Source organism: Arvicanthis niloticus, chromosome 22 (genome assembly GCF_011762505.2).
Source record: "Arvicanthis niloticus isolate mArvNil1 chromosome 22, mArvNil1.pat.X, whole genome shotgun sequence".
NCBI lineage: Eukaryota > Metazoa > Chordata > Mammalia > Rodentia > Muridae > Arvicanthis > Arvicanthis niloticus.
The window spans coordinates 2,834,727-2,850,549 of record NC_133429.1 but is presented as its reverse complement, the minus strand read 5'-3'; the positions used below and the strand labels follow the sequence as shown (position 1 = coordinate 2,850,549).

The 15,823-nt window shown below is 51.4% G+C and overlaps 1 protein-coding gene across 1 annotated transcript; it reads right to left on the bottom strand.

Moving 5' to 3' along the window:
- Window positions 1–956: 956 nt before the first annotated feature.
- On the bottom strand, window positions 957–6,763 carry Cimap1d (CIMAP1 family member D). Its single transcript, XM_076919166.1, has 4 exons — window positions 6,604–6,763; window positions 5,622–5,729; window positions 3,508–3,621; window positions 957–1,739 (listed from the first exon to the last, which is right to left on the bottom strand). The coding sequence occupies exons 1-4, from the start codon at window positions 6,728–6,730 to the stop codon at window positions 1,255–1,257; spliced, it is 834 nt and encodes a 277-aa protein (XP_076775281.1). The 5' UTR covers window positions 6,731–6,763; the 3' UTR covers window positions 957–1,254.
- Window positions 6,764–15,823: the final 9,060 nt, after the last annotated feature.

Below are 15,823 nucleotides of genomic sequence, written 5' to 3'. Positions count from 1 at the left end.
GACACCGCGGGTGGGGCTGCGTCTGGCCGCCTCTGATGGCTCCTGGCCTGTTTCCTAGGTTGTAAGCAGAGTCCATCGGTTCTTTGGGATCTTATTGGAACCTGAGGATCAGAATTCCCAGGCGTGCCACGGGTCCCAGCCCAGGCCCAAGAGACCTCAGAGATGCCTACTCAGACCCCAAGGGGATTCCTTCAGTGAGGGAAGGGGTTGTCATCATCAGCCTGCCTCTGTCCTCCGCCCTATCCAGGACAGCCCTGCCAGGAAACAAAGAAAAGAAGGCTGGGCGGGGCAGGGTGCGGAGGAGGGGCAAGGCCGGCAAGATCGATGCCGAGAGAAACTAGATCACTGCCTGCAGAGGGGGGGAGGGGGCGGGGGCGCGTGCCCGGGTTCTCAGCACAGGCACACTAAGGAGCCCAGCCAGGTCGCCTTTGGTGCTGTCGGCTGGAGGAGGAGCGCCACTGGACTGAAGTCTGAGAAAGGGCTGTGGGATCTAGCTGTGTAAATGTGGACCACGGCATTCCGGGTCTGGGTGCACATCTATCACGTGTGCTCCTCTGCTGAATGGGGAGGTTGTCGGAATGGCTCTACTCTTTAATCTGTGGCACAAATGGCAGTAAATAATACTCTAATAAACTCCCACACATCCTTCAAAGCCCAGCTTCACAATACCCCTTCCCAAGAACCTAACTGGTCCCGCGATCCAAACCCAGGCAGTGTCTCTAGCCTCTTGCTGCCAGGGTCCTCTATTTGCCCCATCTGAACTGAACGAGGTTTACAGAGCTGTTTAGTGTTTTCTTTGCAGCGTGGTTAGAAGTGCTAAATAAACCAATGAGCACAGTGCTAACAGCTGTTGATGGAGGAATGATTTATTGGCAAGCAACTCTAGAGGGTGGGGTGACGGGGGGGGGGGGGGCAGAGGTATCAGGGCTACCTCCAGGAGACTTCTCCAGCCTCATCTGCAGAAACCCAAGTGGCCTGGACACTGAATTCTAGGACACATAGCTCCCGGTCCAGCCAGGGAAAGGGACACTTCTTCCTGGCCTGGTCTGACCTGGGAAAAGAAACTGGGGCCCTGGAAGGAGGCTCACCCTCACCCTGTGTGGAGCCTTCCTTGATCACAGGCCCCAGGGACAGAAAGATCAAGTGCCCTCAAAGGACCTTGAACTGCAGAAGGGGAGGGAGAGGCACCTCCTCTGTTCCACTCTGAGAAAATGAGGCCCAGGAAGGGCCCCAGCTGCCTGTGGCTTGCAACTGTCAGCATTTGGTGTCCCCTACCATGGTGGATGCCCGCTTTGAGTGACGGATGCCCATGGTATATGCCGGGGCCCGGGCCCTGTTCACAGTGACCTGTTCTGGGTTGTGGGTACCAGGACCAGGTGTGTCCTCCAGGGGCCGTGGTGTCCGGGGTCTCCCCAGTATGCTGAAGGCCGGCCTACGCTGCCGGTAGGTGTTGGGGTCAGGACTCTCATACTGCCCAGGGCCTGGAGTCTCAGAAGGATCCTGAGGGGGACGCACGGGCGGTGTGCGGCCCACAACTGTGTAGCTGGGACTACTAGGTTTGATAAAGATCTGTGATCCCCACAGAGGTGGCATGCTGTAGGCATTGGGGGCAGGAGCAGAGGTGTCTGGGGGCTTCTGTGGGAGGCGAGAGCCCAGAGTGAAAGCTGGGGCCGTCCGCTGCCGTACTGGGGGTACCTTCTCTGGGCTGTAGGCTCCAGGGCCTGGTGTCACCTCCAGACCTGTAAAGTGAATGGGCACAGGCACAAGATGGAGGCCTCACCTGGCCGAAGACCTGCGCCAGTGGCCACTCAGAGCCAGCACCCCAGCCGTGTTCTTCATGCATGCATTCTTTTCCTGGTACTCCCGTGTTCAGACTCCAACCATAGCACAGCCCAGGCATTCCCCTCCTGCTCCCCACACTCACTCCAGGGCCCCGTAACCACCTGAATTATCCTCTCTGCAAACCCGACTCCCTGAGACAGGCCCGCTAGGTGGGCCTGAGTCCACCAGGAAATTCAAGAAGGCAAAGATGTCTAAGCCGCTTCTTCCGTGCATTTGACTGTGCTTTAGTGTGATTGAAAAGCTGGGGCGTGGCATCGAGAGAAGGCAGAGCCATGGCGTTCAGGGAGATGGGTGAGAGGGTGAGCGGGAAGATGATGAGATGTGTGGAGGGGAGAAAGAGAGGGAGGGAAGGGAGGGAGGGAGGGAGGAGAGGGAGGAGAGGGAGGGAGGGAGGAGAGGGAGGGAGGGAGGGGAGGGAGAGGAGGGAGGGAGGGAGGGAGGGGAGGGAGGGGAGGGAGGGAGTGAGGGAGGGAGGGAGGGAGGGAGGGAGGGAGGGAGGGAGGAAGGTGGATGTACAATGGATGGATGGCTGAGTGAATGGGAAGATAGACTTATGGGTAGATGAATGCATGGATAGGTGGATGGACTTATGGATGAGTGGATGCATGAGAATATGAGTTGGTAGGTGTGTGGATGGACAGATGGATGGGTGGGTAGATGGATGGATGGATGGATGGATGGATGGATAGATGTGTGGATGGATGGGTGGATGGATGGATGGATGGATAGATAGATGGATGGGTGGGTGGGTGGATGGGTGGGTGGGTGGATGGGTGGATGGGTAGATGGATAGATGGATGGGTGGATGGATGGGTTGATGAGTGGGTGGGTGTGTGGATGGATGGATGAATGGGTGGATGGATGGGTGGGTGGATGGGTGGGTGGATGGGTGGGTGGGTGGATGGATGGGTTGATGAGTGGTTGGGTGGCTGGATGGATGGATGGATGGATGGATTGATGAGTGGGTGGGTGGATGGGTGGGTGGGTGGGTGAATGGATAGATGTGTGGGTGGGTGGATGGATGGATGGATGGATGGATGGATGGGTAGGTGGGTGGATGGGTGGATGGGTGGGTGGGTGGATGGATGGGTTGATGAGTGGGTGGGTGGGTGGATGGATGGATAGATGGATGGATGGATTGATGAGTGGGTGGGTGGATGGGTGGGTGGGTGGGTGAATGGATAGATGTGTGGGTGGGTGGATGGATGGATGGATGGATGGATGGGTAGGTGGGTGGATGGGTGGATGGGTGGGTGGGTGGATGAATGACTGTGTAGACAGATGGTGGGTATATTGATAGATGGATGAATGAGTATATGAACTGATGAATGTGTGGATGGATTGATTAACGAGTGAATAAGTGGATTGATAACATGGGCAGAGAATAAAATCAAGTATCCAAATAATCCTCCGGGAACCATGCAGAGGGGTTGTTAGCAAAAAGGGCCAGAACCAGGCTTTCCTGCTTTTAGGGTGGAGACATGGTGGGAGATCACCACATTTCCACCTCAGCTCAAGGCTTGAGGGATTGGAGTAATGACCCTTCATCTGAAAATCCAAGGATTTTATCACTACAGACACACTAGTTCTCAGAGCTCCAGTGGTGCAGGAGAGGATGGTCTCAAGCTCCTAAGAGACCTTTCCCACCACACATCACATGCTCACCTCTAACCTTGCCCCGGCCCTGCATGGAGTAGGCAGGGGGACAGCTACGGCCAAAGCGAGTAACTTTCGGATCCAAGAAGTAGACAGGTCCTGGGCTGGAATCCTGGAGTGGTACTGGGGAAAGGAGACAGAGTCTCAAAGGTGCCCTGACATAAGGCTTCCTCAGACCTGGCCCAAAAGGCCCAGAGCCTCCTGAGATCCTGCAGCATCTCAACCTGGGAGCCACAGCCTCAGAAGTGGTGATCAAGCAGGGGGACTGTGGTGGGGCATGCGAATCCCTGCAGGACCTCTCGGCTCACAGGGAACCAGCCTGCCTGACTCACATTTTCACATCGACAAGGAAGGAAGAAGTCGCTGATGTCACAGCTGCTCCCCACTGTTACGGACGTGTGTGTGTGTGTGTGTGTGTGTGTGTGTGTGTGTGTGTGTGTGTGTGGACATGGAGCCCAGGCCCCACAAATCTCTTTAGCTTCACGCTGACTGTGCTTCCGGCCCCTGTGGCTGGCCTCGCCACTGTTGAACTTGAAGCACACTAGCGTGTAGATAGCAAGCATGGGAGTGTGGTGGGTCCGTGCTGAGCCCTGTAGGTAAGTGGTGAACCTCACCAAGTCTTTCTCAAAGCCTCAGTGAGTCCCAGGATGTGCATAGGTACCACCTAGGTGTGGGCTTCTGTGCAAAGACACACAAGCAGGGTTTGCACACACAGTAGGCTCCCCAGCAACCCATGGTGGTCACTAGTGTTAAGCTATGGCCCTCAGAAACACCCCACACTCCCGTTTGATTGACAAGAATTTGTTTCCAGCCCTTCTCTAGCTCAGAGCTAAATCTAAATGACTCCTGGGATAGGAGGGGGGTTGGGTCACAGTTACCAGTATGTGCTGGGTCACACACAAGAAGATGCCTGTCCCTCTGCACCTCAACTTGCATGGGCAAACCTCCGTACCCATCTTCCTACACAGCCCTGTGATAAGAAAACCCAGCTTGCCCGTCAAGACATGTCCCACCCGACCTGCAAGCCATACTTGGTGTACCTTTCTCTTAGGACTTCTTTACCAAACATTTTTAAAATATATTTTTGTTTTGTTTTGCTCTGTTTTGTTTAGGGGGCTGGGCAGGGTCTCTCTATTATGTGTCTCTGACTGGGTCCCTATATAGAACAGGCTGGCCTTGAACTACAGATCTGCCTGTCTCTCGCTCCAGATTGCTGGTACTAAAAGGTGTTCACAGCCCAGCAAAGACTTTTTAAAATTATATGTGTTTGTAGGAGAGGTTGTATGTACAGTGGGTGCAGGACCCATAAAGGCCAGAAGACAGCTTCAGATTTCCCTGGGGGTTGTGAGCCCCACTCTGCAAGAGCAATAAGAACTCGTACGAGCTGAACCATCTCTCCTATCCCACCAGAATCTTACTTACCTTGCTGAGCCCGGATCCCACTGCCCACTCAGGACACTTACCTGACTCAGTAGACCCTCCAGCCTTCTGTTTCATGGCTGTTTGCAGCAGCCCCTTACCCAGACAGCCTCCATCCAGCCCAGTGGGGTCTAGAGCAGCTTTAGGACCAAGCACTGAGAAGTTGGCTGGTGTGTTCAGCCAGCATCACTGAGAACTCAAAGCTGGCTATGGGGCTTAGATGTCACTCACTGTAGAATGTCATCGGAGTCGGGGAGGCCCCAGGGCCTGCTCGCCCACACCTCTGCCTGCCACTAAGACCACCCTACGCTCAGGATAACACGTGCACCTACGCACTTTACTTGACACTTTTTGAGCACCAAGCAGGACTATGGCGTTCTTTCTTCTTTTAAATCCAGCCCAAGGCCTCACACATTGTAGGCAAGAGCTCTACCCACTGACACACATGCTGTACCCTAGCACCCCAATACTGGTTAACACGTCAAAATCTTGGTATCTGGCCAGATATAGTAATACACATTTGTGGCCCCAGAACTTGGGGGGTGGTAGCGGGAAGATCAGGAGTTCAAAGTCAGCCTGAGCTGCACGAGAAGGCAGCAAGCTGCTAGATGTGCGTACCTGCCCTGCCTTGCTCACCCTGAGGCTTACTTCAGAGAGACTCTGGAGGCCTGGGGAGGTAGCCTGTGCCCCTCAGCCGGTCTTACCTTCACTGGGCCTCCGAGCGAGTGAGTAGGCAGGACTGGCTGCCTTGGTACAATCGTGATTGACATAGCCAACGGTGGATGGAAGAACATACAAGCCAGGTCCGGAGCCTGAGACCCAAAGACCAGATCAGAGCGAGTGCTTGAAACGCAGAGGGGCTAGGTAGAGTCCCACCCTGGACCCCAGCCGCCTCCATGTCTGAGTTGAGAAAATGTCCCGGAGGACTGAGTGACACCCACATTGTGAGCTAGTCATGAATCACCGGGTCTGTGGAGACTTAGAAAACAGAGCCCAGGAAGACAGGCTAGCACAGAGATCATCACTGGTAGGGGAACTGAGGCTGGGAACAGACCTGTTGTCTCACAGCAGGTTATTAAAGCTAAAAGCATAGACACTGAATAGAGAAGCTATCATGAGTGGAAAACAGGCCAGAACAGAGAGACCATGGCAAGAGAGGAAACCAGGACCACTGCAGCTAGAGAAGCTGAGGCTGGAGACACCACCCAGGGAGGGAAGGGAAACTGAACCCAGAGTAGAGAGATCACAGGTTGTGAGGGTAAATGGGGAAAGTGGATCCAGGACAGAGAGATTGTTCTACAGGGGAAACTGAGGCCGGTCACAAAGAAATACCACATCAGAGGTGGGGAGATGGAACCTGGTATAAATCTAACCACACTGTCCATTGTAGGATGGGGAATTAAGGCTACGGCTTGCATTCTACACAGATGCCCCCCCCCAGCACCCAGCCTCAGCCCCTTCACACACTCCATAGCTCCGCAAGCCCCCACATGCACACTCCCTCTAACTTCCTCCCTCGGGTTCTGCTCCACTTCATTCAACCTGTCCCCTGCAGCACACGTGTGCACGGCCAGCAGATCCCACAAGGGACATATGGGCCTGCCTGCAGGTAGTGCACCTACTAAACATCCCAGGAACCCCAGCAGGGAGACAGGAGGAGCCCTTCCCAACAAGGCCAGCACAAACCGTTCTCCAAGGTGGCCATTCCACAGGACTTCCTCAGCCCAGTCTCCGGAATGTGGCCATCAGCCACTCGCCGGGCCAGGGGTACTGTGGCCAGCCTAGCCGCTGGGTCGCAGCTGAGGGTCCCCATGGTGAACAGGGCCTCGTGTGGGCTCCTGCGTGCTGCTACTCTGGTGCCACAAACCAGGCACTGTCCCCAATCCTCACAGCTCAGCCAGTGTTGGCAGAAGCCTGGCCTCACCACACCCTCCCACCACACAGACAACCCCTTGTCCCTAAGCAAGGATCTCAGGGCCTGGCCAGAGCCAGGCTGGTCTGCCGGACGCTGGCCTGGAAGTGGAGTTGAGATCAAGTGTCAGCCAGGTGGCTGGATGGTCCAGGAAAGACTCCAGTGTCAGCCGAACAGGTCCCCAGGGAGTCGGCTGAGCTGGGCCATGGGGCCAGAGCAGGCCCTAGGGAGCCAGGACCGCAAACAGAACACCCGAAGGAACATGGATGAGGGGAGCAAAACCTCATTTCCACAGAGCCCAGGGTTGTGGACGACATGTTCCCAACTCAGTCGGGTGCTCATCGGTGTCAGCCAGCTTTCCTTCATTCATCAGCAGACACGTGCTGAACACCTGATGTATCCCAGACACTTTCAGAGTGATGTGAGTAGAACAGGAGCAGACTGGTAAAGGGTGGGTGTTCTTGGGGTGGGGAGAGAAGCTAAACAATAAATTTAATAGATAGATTGTTCTGGTATGAACCAGCCTGGGAAGGATAACCTTGTCAGGTAAGAGACCAGCTCTGCAAAGGTCCTGAGGCAGAGCTGAGAACAGAGTATGTCAGGATAATCCTGTATTTTTACCTTTGCCAAAGGCTACCACCGTGTCCCCACCAGAGAGTTCTGGGAAGATTGGCACAATCAAACTCAGATATTTCTTCCAGTTTGTTTCTATGCTGATGGGCACCTTTTTAAATGTAGTGACCCACGGATTTTTGCTTTGTATTGTTATGTTTTGTTTGAGACAAGGACTCACAATGTAGCCCAGGTTGATCTTGAACTCCTGATCCTCCTGCCTCTGCCTCCCTGTGCTAGAACTGCATTCAGGAGGTGACTGAGAACTACCTCCTTTTTTGGTCACAGACAATGGATACTCACATGATTAAGATTCTGAGTCCCTCAGAAACATACCAAAAAGCCTGAGCCTGGGCAGTCCAACAAATTTTACATCAGCAATTTCGGATTCTAGCTCCTGGCTCCTGCGGTTCCCTGAAGCAGAGATCCAGGAGTCTCAGGGGGGCCCACAAGCCCAGCATGCATGTCCTTGTCCTCTTGACGTACTTGATTCAGCTCCACCCTGGTCACATGGGATTAGATGGCTGGTCCTGGACCCCCCACCCACAGCCAACGCTTCAACCCCAGGTCCCCCCCACCATTAAGGATTCCTTAGTTACGCAACCAGTTGAAATGGCTCACAGCTCACTCCTCAGTTACCTGGACCCTCAGTTCATCAGCTCCCATCATACAATACTCTGCTCTAGACCACAGCAGTCTGGGCAGCAAGGAGTAAGGACCTGCTTGTCCTGTCCTCACTAGGACAGAAACCTAGGCAAATACACTCTTGTCTTTCTACAATGTCAGAAGGTGCCAAATAGCAGTAAGTTCACAATGGTCAGTAATTTTAGTGACAACAACTTGTGATGCGATCTGCCAGCCTCAGAAGCCTGACCTTAACTTTACATCCCGTGGCACATGGTGAGTGAGTGCACCTTTGTGTCCGTGAGCACCATAGAGGGTCTGCAGAACAGAGACAAGTTAAAGAGGCTGCCACACAGTTCACAAGGTTTGGGAAGCTGAGCAAGAGTCTGCAGTGGGAAGATAATGAACCAGGCAGGGCCAGTTTAGGGCTGCTGGAGTCAGGGTTGGAGGGTGAAGCTGCCGCCTTCTGCCACAAGGTAAAAGACCAGTGAAGTGGAAACTTCTGGGTTCTTTGGAAAGTCATTTGTGTCGGATGGTGTTTTGCTGGGGCAAACAGATGAAAGAGACACAGGTGGAAAGATGTTCTGTTAAAGCAAGCACCTGAAAGGACCCATGACAGATTCTTTGCTAATGACAGCACACAGGTATTGGTTCAACTTTTTTTTTTTTTTTTTTTTTTTTTTTTTTTTTAGCTGAGCTCTGTTCGTGGTTTGTGGTGACTCCGTAGAGGTACCACCTCTGGTGGGTGGTGAGCTAGAACAGAGATTAAAGCATTTAAGAACTATTATTAAAAATAGGGTGAGGCCAGGCAGTGATGGCACACGCCTTTAATCCCAGCACTTGGGAGGCAGAGGCATGTGGATTTCTGAGTTGAAGGCCAGCTTGGTCTACAAAAGTGAGTTCTAGGACAGCCAGGGCTACACAGAGAAACCCTGTCTCGAAAAACCAAAAAAAAAAAAAAGGTTGAGAAAAATTTAAGCTACAGACCAAGCCGGGTCTGACGTAGAAAAATGGAGGTTCAAATCCTGGACCAGATGAACAAACAAGTGAATTGGCAGCCAATCTAATAGACAGTGTCAAAGAGGGGAGTGGAACTGAGCCTGTGTGCCAGGGACAGTTAGGGAGTCCTCCGCTTGTTGATACCCGGTGATGAGTCGGTGTGGGGTCATGACCCCACAGTGGCTGTCAGTTTATAGGACTCTTATGGGATCCTTGGTCACATGTGTCTGGTAAATTCTTGGTCCTGTTTCATCTGGTGTGACTTTAATATGTCCATGTATGCCCCGCAGTCTTGATTCACCTCGATAAACACAGAGTTGCTCCCTTTCAAGTACCAGAAATATGTCATGCCAACCATGTACCGCCCACATGGATAGTGCAGCCTCCGGGTCCACCCAGTGGTTGTGGTCATACTTCTCCCTCAGAATGAACTCAAAGCTAGATGATAGCAGAGTCACCTAGAGCGACACACAGTCCTCACGTCTCTAAGTCACGCAGGTAACCTTATCTGCTCCTGTTCTAGTTCCAAAATAACTGACACAACGACCTGGGGTTTTGTTTGGTTTGGTTTTTTAGATTTATTTATTATGTATATAATGTTCTGCCTGCACATATGCCTACATAGCCAGAAGAAGGCACCAGATCGTATAGACAGTTGTGAGCCACCATGTGGTTGCTGGGAATTGAACTCAGGACTTTTTTTTTTTTTTTTTTTTTTTTTTTTTTGGAAGAGCGGCCAGTGCTTTTAATCTTGACCTGTATTTTTATTAACAAGCCTAAACTGGGCAGGTTCTGAGAGTCCAGCCTTCCTATTCCCTCTGCCCAATCATAGGCTGGTCAGCTCTTTATTAACCAATCAGAGGCAGCGGGAAGGCATTCTCTACACAGATACAGGAGATGGTTCAATAATCATGACAATGCTGATGTCCAGACTGTAACCTTCGGGCTCAGAACTCAGCATCTGAGCTGGACATGGACATGGTGGCGCACACCTTTAATCCTAGCACTCAGGAAGCAGAGGCAGTCGGATCTATGAGTTCAAGGCCAGCCAGGTCTACAAAGCAAGGCCAGGATAACCAGGAGCGCTGGTTACACTGAGGAATAAGAGTGAGAGAGAGAGAGAGAGAGAGAGAGAGAGAGAGAGAGAGAGAGAGAGAATTCAGCATCTGAAAATACAGTGCACAAGACCAACCCCCAACAAAGTCTCAGGGAAATTTTACTGTCTTATGCAATATGAAGTAACTTAGGATAGGGCACAGCCTGGATATCCCCCACCATCCCCCACCATCCCCCACCATCCCCCACCATCCCCCACCATCCCCCACCATCCCCCACCATCCCCCACCATCCCCCACCATCCCCCACCATCCCCACCATCCCCCACCATCCCCACCATCCCTACCATTCCCCACCATCCCCACCATCCCCTGCCATCCCACATCATCCCCCACCATCCCCATCATCCCCCACCATCCCCACCATCCCCATCATCCCCCACCATCCCTCACTATCCCCACCATCCCCCACCATCCCCCACCATCCCCCACCATCCCCCACCATCCCTCACTATCCCCACCATCCCCCACCATCCCCCACCATCCCCCACCATCCCCCACCATCCCCTACCATCCCCATCATCCCCAACCATCCCTACCATCCCCCACAATTCCCCACCATCCCCCACCATCCCCCACTATCCCCCACCATCCCCCACCATCCCCCACCATCCCCCACCATCCCCAACCATCCCTACCATCATCCACCACCCTACACCATCCCCCACCATCCCCCACTATTCCCCACCATCCCCCACCCCCACCATCCCCCACTATTCCCCACCATCCCCCACCCCCACCATCCTTCATCATCTCATCATCCTCCAGTTATCTGATTTTATCTGTCATCACCTTGTATTCTCTTCTTTCTATCCCAGCATCTCTTCACAGACCTGCACAGACCTGCTAGGGCCTGTTCTCCTTTCTTCCACCAGAGGGCACCAGTGAGTTCTGTGCCATGGGCTCTGTAATCCACCTACCCTCAAGGCTTTCTCCAGTTGTCTGGTGGCCTTGGCCCAGGAAATGGACTTGGATGAACTTGAGAGAACTTCTCAGGCCTGGTGCCCTCTCTCTGCCTGGCTCTGGGTCTCCAGTAGATGTCAGGGGTTGTATCTTCCTGCCTTTTTTTACTGTTTTTGGCCAATGTAGGGCTTTGGTTGTAGGAAGGTGAAATGGATGGAGGATGGTGGGAATGGTGGGGGGGATGGTGGGTAATGGTGGGGGATGGTGGGGGATGGTGGGGGTGTGGGGGATGGTGGGGGTGATGGGGGATGGTGGGGAATGGTGGGGGATGGTGGGGATGGTGGGGGATGGTGGGGATGGTGGGGGATGGTGGAGGATGGTGAAGGATGGTGGGGGATAGTTGGGGATGGTGGAGGATGGTGAAGGATGGTGGGGGATAGTTGGGGATGGTGGGGGATGGTGGAGGATGGTGGGTATGATAGGGGATGGTGGGGATGTTTGAGGATGGTGGGGGATGGTGGGGTGTTGCAGCCCGAACTACCCCACGTTGGACACCAAAAAATGTTGCGGCCCGAGGTACCCCACGCTTGGGGGCCAAAATGTCATGAACCACTCTATCAGTGTTGGAACCCACAATGCCAAAAGCCTTGGGGGCTAAATTATTAGAGCCCACACTGCCCCAAGCTGCTCTGGTCCACGGGTCGGGGTTCAGCAAGAGAGAGAGAGTGAGGACAGAGGCGAAGAATGGAGACCAGACAGAGTGTGATTCAATCCCGTTTATTCTTCAGTCTCTCTTCCTAGTCCAAGTCCCAAGTCTTCCCTAGTTTCTAGTCCCTAGTGCCTCTAAGTTCCAAGTTTCCAGTTCCAAGTTCTAGTGCCTAATGTCTAAATCCAAGTTCTTCCTCCAAGTGCCAAGTGCCTAATACCTAGTTGCCTGTCTCGAGTCTCAAGTGCCTACTCTAAGTGCCTAATACTTAATAATAATATTTTCTTCTGTCTGCCTCTCGCCTTTTATATGTCTCACTTCTAAGCCACGCCTCTAAGTCATGCCCTTAGGTCTTGTCTCTAAATCTGATCTCTAAGTCACGCCCTTAAGTCACACACCTTTAAGTCTCACACACCCAAGGGAAAATCCTGAGTATCTAAAACAAGCTGTTATCAGAGTGTGCTCAGCTGTTGTAGGCTATTGTAATCAAATCTCTTGTCAGGGTATAGGGCTCAAGATGGCTGCAAGGATGATAGCTGCCTTCTGTTGGCTCCCCACAGGTCCCCCTTTTTGAATTTTTTTTAAAAGGGAAGGCTGGGAAAACTTATGGAAACCGTGCCTGCCTTAGGTTGGAACAAAGGACCCCAGCCTCCCTTTCCTTTTGAGTATCTTTGGATACTCAACAGCCATTGATTGAGCTCCTGTCTTAGGATGGTGAGGCCTCCCTTTTTAGGAGCAAGGGTCTTGAAGTGTTCTCTTACCCGTCATTGACTATCCAGCTTAGCTCGTAAATTAGGAGATAATCCTCGTTAGTCTTGATGACAGAGGTTTTACAATCCTCTACTTCCAGCCTGTAATAATGGACCTGTATGGGTTTCATTTGAATAGCGTCTACCTGTTGTCATACAAAAGCCATCAGTTTGTTGAACAGCATGGACCCAAGAGTCTAGCAACTTAACAATGCCTGAATAGTCAGCATAACAACAACACTCTTTTTTAAGGGCAACATATAACTCCCTCTATCAGAGGAGTAAAAAGTATAATCCTCTTCTATTCTGTTTATAAATGTGTTATAGCAGAATCTAAATATATAGAAATACAGAACTGATCATAGCTTTGATCTTAACAAAACAAGTAAGGAAACCCCTGTTCCTGCTCCATTCAATCTCAAACCCAAAAAACCAACTATAACTGTGGTAGTGGGTTTTCTCCTGGGTCTAAACAATGTTCTTCACTAAATCATAAGTTAGGGAACCAAGAGTCCAATAGAGCCACCCTGGAAGTATGGGTGGTGATGTCTCTTCCCACATTGGGGACTTCCCAAGTGAGGTTTGCTGGTTGATCTGTTCCAGTTTGAAGGCAATTGAGAAGCATCTTCATGTTTTTTGCAAAGAAAAAATATGCTTCTCAGGGGTTTCTTCTCCCTGGATTTGTTATTGTTGTCTATTTGTTTAATCAGTCTCTCTGGCAGCCAGCATGAGGCATCTGCAGTTTGGGAATATATGCAGACAGAACCTCTTCCCCAGATAAGCACTGAATCTGGCCCATTCCAGGTTCCAGTTAATGGGTCTTTCCAGAGGGCTGTTGCAAAATTCTTTTTGTATCAGGATGCCAGAATCTATCCGCAGTGGATTTTCCTTCAGAATCCAAAGTTAAAAATTTAAAATAAAGAGTGTGTGATGAAGGATATTTCTGGGGGATCCCTTGGTAGGGTACCATTCCCCCTTTTTAATTTTTTAAATTGACATTTAATGGTTCAATGCGCCCTTTCTACCATACCTTGGCCTTATGGATCATATGGAATACCCGTTTTATGTAGTATCCTCAATTTTTCACAGAATTGGTAGAAACTGGAGCTTGTATAACCTGGGCCATTGTCAGTCTTTATCTGTCTAGGCACACCCAATACAGCAATTGTAGCAAGCATATGAGTAATCACATGCTTGCTTGTTCCTCCAGATTGTAATGTCGCATAAATGAAACCACTGTATGTATCTACAATACATGTATATATTTTTGATTGCCAAATTCATCATAATGATTAACATTCATTACCATGGACCTCAACAAGATGAGTAATCCCTTCTTCACTTTTTCCTAATCCTTTCCCTGGGAAAATCCAGAGTTTACCATTTGAGCCATGAGTATGTCATTAGGGCTATACATAATCAATCCCAACTGGAATAACAGATCTCGGCCCCAGAGATTAATAGAAAGGCCCGGGATGACATAGGGTTGTATATTCCCTGTATTACCTTCTTTATCTTTCCATGTCAGCACCCTAGAGCTTTGTTGTGGATTTTTACTTTGGCCAATACCCCTTAGATTGGTTAAGGTTGGGATCAGAGGCCAGGTGGCAGGCCAACCACTTTGTTTTAGGATAGTCACATCAGCTCCTGTGTCAACCAAGCCTTGGAATGCCTTTCCATCGAGCCATAGTGTCATCATAGGTTTGTGTTTAACTATAGGTTGTACCCAGTATGCATCAGAGAAACCAAAGCCTTGATTCCCCTCTTTTAGGATTCTTATATTTGTTATTAGTAGGGTACAATGGAAGTAACAATAGTTGAGCTATCCTCCTTCCTGTAGGAATGGTGACTATATTCTGAATTGCCTGTGCCATTACCTTAATCTCACCTTGATAATCATTATCTATTACTCCAAGAAAAATTTGTAGTCCCTGCAGTACTGCTTCTTCCCACTATCAGACCAAACACATTTGGATAGAATGGTCCAAACACTCCAGTGGGTAAGGCCTGAGGTCCCATTTCTGGGGTTAACATTATGTGGGTGGCAGAACTGAGGTCTAGTCCTGCACTTCCTGGTGTTGCTCGACTAAGTTCTGAAAGGGATTATTGTTTGCTAGTATAAAACTGACTGCTCCATAAGCCTGTTTTGGCTTATGTTGGTTCGGGGCCTGGAGCTGGCCCCTGTTCTCATTTCCCTGATTATGGGAAAGGGTGTTTCCTTGTGCGTCTCTTTTGGACCTACATTCACTAGCCCAATGCTTTCCATGTTTGCAAAGTGGGCAGAGCCCAGGCTGTTTTCTGGGCTGTCTCTGGGTTAACTCATTTTCTGCCATGCAATCTCTTGCAAAGTGTCTTGGCTTGCTACATTTAAAACAGGCTTTTTGGTTTTTACTAGCCAAAAAATCTCTTACTGATTGTCCTTGCATGGCAGCTGCCATAGCTAAGCCCTGTTGGTAGGAGGGACCTATATCAGAACAGAGTCTGATATACCCCATAAGGTCTGTCTTTTTCCTGAAGGGTCTAATGGCCATTTGGCAGGCAGGATTGGCATTTTCATATGCAAGTTGTTTCACATAATCTACACATGCCTTTGCATTACCAAAAATCCTCCCTGCTGTTGTCATTAATCAATGAACAAAATCAGAAAATTGTTCATCAGGTCCTTGTCTGACTGCTGGTGGTGGGGGATAGTGGGGGATGGTGGAAGATGGTGGGGGATGGTAGGGGATGGTGGGGGTAATGAAGGATGGTGGGGGATAGTTGGGGATAGTGGGGGATGGTGGAGGATGGTGGGGGATGGTGTGGGATGGTGGGGGTAATGAAGGATGTGGGGGATAGTTGGGGATAGTGGGGGATGGTGTAGGATGGTGGGGGATGGTGGGGGTGATGAAGGATGGTGGGGGATAGTTGAGGTAGTGGGAGATGGTAGGGAATGGTGGGGATGGTGGGGGATGGGGAATGGTGGGGGATGGTGGGGGATGGTGGAGATAGTTGGGGATAATGGGGGATAGTGGGGATGGTGGGGATGGTGTAGGATGGTGGGGGATGGTGGGGGGTGATGAAGGATGGTGGGGGATGGTGGAGGATGATGGGGATGGTGGGGGATGGTGGGGATGGTGGGGATGGTGGGGGATGGTGAGGCATGGTGGGGGATGGTGGGGATGATGAAGGATGGTGGGGGATGGTGGAGGATAGTGGGGGATGGTGGGGGATTGTGGGGATGGTGTGGGATGGTGGGGGATGGTGGGGGATGGTGGGGGATGGTGAGGGATGGTGGGGATGATGG

Bases quoted from the DNA above. Each gene is read 5' to 3' on its own strand.
- Cimap1d (XM_076919166.1), bottom strand. From the start codon at position 6,730: ATGGGGACCCTCAGCTGCGACCCAGCGGCTAGGCTGGCCACAGTACCC. The intron at 3,622-5,621 runs GTAAGACCGGCT...TCCTTTCCCCAG, and splicing joins CGCTCGGAGGCCCAGTGAAG to TACCACTCCAGGATTCCAGC. The intron at 1,740-3,507 runs GTGAGCATGTGA...TTCACTTTACAG, and splicing joins GGGCCGGGGCAAGGTTAGAG to GTCTGGAGGTGACACCAGGC.